This window comes from Microtus oregoni, unplaced genomic scaffold (assembly GCF_018167655.1).
Source record: "Microtus oregoni isolate MIOR12 unplaced genomic scaffold, Mior012 000077F_ref0000221, whole genome shotgun sequence".
In the NCBI taxonomy this organism is placed as follows: domain Eukaryota; kingdom Metazoa; phylum Chordata; class Mammalia; order Rodentia; family Cricetidae; genus Microtus; species Microtus oregoni.
Window position 1 is genome coordinate 882,670 of NW_024544029.1, and position 6,000 is coordinate 888,669.

Sequence of the window (6,000 nt, forward strand, 5' to 3'; positions counted from 1 at the left end):
ATCCATAATAGGTAACATGAATGCTACAAACAGTTGCTCTCTATATCAGTCAGTAGTACTGCCCACCAGATAGGGAGATTCTACAGAATGCCAGCTGCATTGCAATGTCAACTGGCAACTCTACTGAGTTCATTATTAAAACTATTTTAGATATATAATCATGAAATGTTCATTATATGTTACAAAAATCAGTGCATTGTAGCTTCTTTTCTTCTGAAAAAAAAGCAGTATTTCTCCCCAATTATTGTCAATTTGTGTCTTAAATGAGGGTGATAGTTAACGATGACTCCTTTAAAATTACATATCCAACAATTCCATAAACTCCCACAAAGTAAAAAGATAAAAATTTTTATTGTAGTATTACTTTTGACAATCAATAAGATTCATTAAAATGACAAAACACAAGGAAGAGGTAACCCTGCCAGCGTCATGTGGTGATTTCTCATTAAAGCAGACAGCAAGCTATTTCAACAGGAGATTAATAGAAATAATGTATGGATTCTGCCCTACCTCCTTACTGATTTGCATTATACTATGTAGTTGAAACAACAGGGGGAATGCACACGTGTTCATGTGATTGATGTGGATGTTCCAAACCTCCAGCTACTGTTGATCATTCATCCACAAAGGCAAGGCTGGGGGAGAAGGAGGTGGAGCATCTCGCTTGGGCCATCCCAGAGACTAAGGGTAAATTTCGATGGTGAACAGAGTTTCTCAAACTGTACAGTCTTTAAGCACAGCTTTCTTCGTCTGAAAACTGTGTTTTATCTGCTTTTGTTTATTTCATTGTTTGGAGAGATTTGCAGGTGCATCCTATAACATTAAGGCTGTGGAGATATTTATTTCACAGCGGCTAACCAGGGAGACTTTTAAGGGCTGGGAAGAAGCCTTAAGGATTGGATGGCTCAGCTCTGCCCCTTCACACAATGACACCATCACAAGAGGCTAAGCTTGCACTGCCTGACTTTGGGTTATGGGGCACCACATCTCACAGGGTCAAGGAATGTCTTAAGAGAAGAAATCATTACGAAGCTAACAAGACACGATGTCACAAGTTAAAAGGTAGATGGCTAATGACAGATCTCCTTCCTGTGTACAAATAGCTCAGAAGTCATGTTAAATGGCTAAAAACAAAAAGAATAAGAAGGACCATATTTTCTACTCTTCCAACATCCTCAAGACTCCGTTGAGTGACCATAATAGCAGTGGAAAGTTTCTCTGGGCTCCAGTGTTCTCGCTTAGTTTGGTCAGTGTTCATTCACCTCCTTATTTACTCTGAACTAACTGACTTTTTCTTTGCTTATTAGCATACACAAATTATTCTTCTTGCTATTAGGAGAGCATCCTTCACTGACCCGTGAGCTGCCCCTTTCTCCTTCCCAGTTCAGGGTTAATGATAACTCCTGCTTTTGATAAGCTAGTATCCTAGAGACATGGAACTCATTCTTTGGGTTCTCATGGTTTTTTGTTAAATAGAATCAAGTAGTAGATATTTTGGGAAAGTCCACTGAGGTAAAGCCGAGAGACTGCTTGGTGCCGCCATTCAGTCTGGCTTTTAAGCACCTGTAGTTTATATCCAGAGTAAGTTTCTTAACCACAGCAGAGCACTAGAGAACCTCTGTAACGTTCCTTCCATCATGGTGGCGACAGGTGAGTGGTCCTTCAGACTGGGCGGGAATCTCTACACTTTGCACTCCACCTTTCTCTCCTGCCACATGTCCTTGCTTTTCCTTCTCAGTCCTCTTGCTCATCTTTCCTCCAACACCACATCCTTTTCAGCTATTCTGTCTGCAGCCCAATACAATACAATACTAGGAGAAAACAAGAATGTTCCAGAGTCCCCAGCCCTGATTCTGCCTCAGTGTGAGTTGCTAGCATGCTAATTGCTGCTTATTACAAAGTACTCTCTGCAGAAATTTCTTCTTGGCTTTTATTCCATGTTCTCAATTTTGCATTTATAGTTTGTATCCCTCATTAACATCTCTCAAATGCAATCTGTTATTATTGTCAGCTACATCTCTGTCCTGTTTCCCCAGCAAGATGGGGAAATCCCCCTTGAAAGGCAGAAGCTTGTATCTCACCATCTGGTGCTATATGCTACACACTGTCTAGTATGAGTTCAATAAATGTTTAATATACTATGCACCTTTGAGTTTGGTTTTTGTTTTTGCACACACTAAGTCAGACAGTGACTTGGAATGTCGAGAACATTGTTCTTCTATATGGTAACCGAGGTCAGGGAAGGCCCAGAGCTTCAAAACGAAAACATGTTCATACTACTAATCAACCAGAAGGAGAGGCAAACCACAAAAACAATAAAGTACAAAGATGTAAGCAGTCTTAATTCCTTTAGCTAAACTCTTTAGTACACACCAACTGACAACTTTTCTTTTAGACAAAGAAACTGTCATGGGCCAACCAAGCCTTTGATGATAACACTGACCATTAGTGTTAAAAGTAACTGTGTCGTTATCTACAAGACATGGTGCTAAGCATCTAATACGCCCATGGAATGTTAACTTCAAGAAATACTGGTTTGTTTGTTTTTTTTAATTTCATGGAAGGAAACAGATGCTGAAAAGAATTTAAGCAAGTAAGTTCAATCTAATAGCAGGTGGGTATTGGAGCAGGATGAATCCCAACTTTACATACCACAGGATGTGATGCTAAGCAGACAAAGTGTCCCCAACCTCCTCACAAATAGATTTCTCTCCCAAAAGCGGCACAATGTACAAAATACACAATCACATGAAGCAGTAACTTTATGATCTTCAACTTTATTAGCTTCTAATTACTAAACAATGAGAGCATGGTATTTAAAATTACAATTAAAGCTTCTATAGCCTCTTATATGTATCATATCATTTGCTGCAACAAACTTGAGGGAGATAATTAACTTTATTATAGCATATTTGATGTTATAAAGCTTGTAAGAAATGATAATTGTAATAGAACCTAGAATCCCTTAGAAATTTTCTACATTCTTTCCTTGTGCAGTTGCAGTTCAAAAACGTATCACTAAATAACATAATATATATGATTTAATTGAATATATTTAATTATGAGTGTGATGTGTGTGTGCATGTTTACGAATGAAGACACCTCTGGAGGTCAGAGATATCAAATTCCACTTGAAGCTGTTTCATAGGCTGTTGTGAACAACATGACATGTGTGTTAGGAACTAAATTCGATTCCTCTGCTAGAGCAGTATGTACTCTTAATCACGGAGGCCTCTCTCTGGCCTATATATAATATTTTAAATTCTAAAAGGAAATCATAGTGGTTAAATTCTCTCCATGTGATATTTTCCAGTAATTTATTAGCCTTGGTTGTAGAGCTCATAAATGCGTTGTGTTCAGTGGGCATCTGGTCTGAGATTTAAGCCTTGAAAAGAACTCAGGGATTATTGAGCAGGATCTCATCAGCTAACGGTGTAATCAATGAGTCTTCTACAAACAGCAATGCAAATTCAATTGATATAATACTGTGCTTTGCATTGCAAGATGATTTATTTCTTCCCCAGACCTAATTATGAAACAGTAAGAAATATTCAATCATATATTAGACTTTCTTAAAAATTTCACTAGAACTGTTTTTCACCACTAATTAAACAAGTTTAGAGCAGTACCTAAGACTGACTTTGAATCTAGCTCTGGTGCACATAAAATAAAATGTCCTATTACTCCAAGACCTACTGTTGCAGTTTGTTTGATTCATTCTGCTTTGTCAATTTACTTTATGATAGCATTTCAATGTCAAAAAAAATGTTTACAGATCTGATTCTCCAATAATTTATACTATTATACCAATAAGTGGAGAAAACCCTATTGTAATTTTATCAGCCTTTGATTAATCCAGTATTTCCTTTTAAATGCAGGTAAATGGTTTAACTATGGAATTATCTTTCTCGTCTTGATTTTGGACCTGAATATGTGGAAGAACCAAATATTTTATAAACCTCATGAATACGGACAGTACATTGGCCCAGGGCAGAAGATCTACACAGTCAAAGACTCTGAGAGTTTAAAGGATTTGAACAGAACCAAGTTATCCTGGGAATGGAGGTCCAATCACACTAATCCTCAGACTAATAAAACGTACGTTGAGGGAGACATGTTCTTACACAGCAGGTACATAGGGGCCAGCCTAGACGTCAAGTGTCTGGCTTTTGTTCCAAGTCTGATAGCTTTCGTATGGTTTGGATTCTTCATTTGGTTCTTTGGTCGGTTTCTGAAAAACGAGCAAGGCATGGAGAATCAAGATAAAACCTACACTCGCATGAAAAGGAAATCGCCCTCAGAACACAGCAAAGACATGGGGATCACCCGAGAAAACACGCAGGTCTCTGTGGAAGACCCTCTGAATGATCCCCCCTTGGTCTGCATCAGGTCCGACTTCAATGAGATAGTCTACAAGTCCTCCCACCTGACGTCGGAAAACCTGAGCTTGCATTTGAAGGAGTCGACCGGCGAGATGGAAGCTGATGAAGACCCAACCACCTCTCAGAGTACGCGGATGAACTAGAGCCCCTTAGGTGGCGAGAGCACAAAGAGCAGCCCTGAGTGTAATGTTAAACCCGTGTAGTCTTTCATTGTGTAAATGTCAGGTTTACATAGTGTTAGGTAAAGAAATACAAACAATGCCACAACGGTGCTCAACATGCTTTCTCTGGACTCATTGTTTTCTATTTGTATTATGATCCACGTGCCTACTGTATGTTTAACAGTCCTCTAGAGATTGCTCTTCCCAACTGCACAAGCTACTTCCTGACTGTACAGCATAGTAGATTAGCTGACTACCCATGTATCTGATGTTCAACCATAGTGGTGCCTTGAGACATTAAACTGTTTTTAACTGTTACCAGACATGAAGTGTAGAATGGCTCTCCAGTCTATGCCACGTGGGATTTTTTTATATAATTATTTTGATTTACACTGGATGTCGGAGAAGGAAATAGACAAAGCCGACTTGTGGCTGTAGAAAGTTCGCTTGGTTTCCTGATGAGCATCAAAGTTGGTGACTTTGACGCTGGACTGTAGAGAAGCCCTGTGATTGCCTTTTAAGTTTTATTGGCTGGCTGCCGAGTATAAATACAAACATAAAATCCAGTGAGAGAAGAACTGTAATCCAACATGGGTCACTGCTCACAAAAGTGACTTTCTCCAACCACTAATTGCAATTAGGTGATAATACCTAATTATGTTTTCCTAATTAAAGATAAATTGCTGCTTGATTAATAGTCTTGCCCTTTTCCTCTGGGAACAAAGGTTAAAAGGAACAGTTGGGTGAGTTCTCAAATTTATTGGCATTTTCACAACATCCCAGACAGCCAAGGAATTCAAGTTGCAATTGTGTGAAGGTTGCACAGCCCACTATCTACAATATTTTAATTTTGCTGTAAATATGATTCTGGGCAGGGAAAATGGAAGAGCTTATGGCAATGTTGAGCAAGGGAATTCTGAAATCATCCACTAAAACCTCATGTGGTAGAAAATGCTGTGCAAGGGTCTGTTTAATGTCTTTTGTGTATGTGCATTTTTGTTTGGGTTTCATTTTTTTAAAGATGTAAACACCGCACATTAATAAATAAGAATTATATGCCAGTAATTATGTGATGTAGGTTTTGTTTTGCTTGTCTGTCTGTTTGGTTAAAGGATTACATCGCGCTTCAGCTGAACATAAACCTATTTAAATGGATTTTTAAAAGCTTGATTCTAGGCAAGGTAATAAATGGTATAGTCCTAAATTGCTTTTAATTTTATTTCATAAATTATACTTACATGTTTCTTGAGGAACTGAAGGGAGACCATTTTTAAGGTAAATTATTTATTTTCCTGTCACATACTGACATTGTTGCTTTTTGTCTTAAAGACTTTTTAAAACCTCTCTCGTTTGGGTCTGTTTTTGAGCATGCAACATGCCGAATTTAGAAGGCAGAACAGAACTATGCATTTATCTGTCACTGGAGAGCCAGCTTTAATAAACATCTCGCTATAACT

General features: G+C 38.3%; 1 protein-coding gene across 2 annotated transcripts in view; it reads left to right on the forward strand.

The window, feature by feature from the left end:
• Tmem117 (transmembrane protein 117) overlaps window positions 1-5,753 on the forward strand; it is a 425,555-nt gene extending 419,802 nt beyond the window's left edge. Inside the window, exon 8 of one of the 2 annotated variants that reach the window (XM_041642710.1) lies at window positions 3,879-5,753. In XM_041642710.1, the coding sequence (XP_041498644.1) occupies window positions 3,879-4,525 (647 nt within the window). In that variant the 3' untranslated portion in view covers window positions 4,526-5,753. The remainder of the gene's footprint in view (window positions 1-3,878) is intronic. The other variant, XM_041642711.1, reaches the window with a different exon arrangement.
• The last annotated feature ends 247 nt before the right edge of the window (window positions 5,754-6,000 follow it).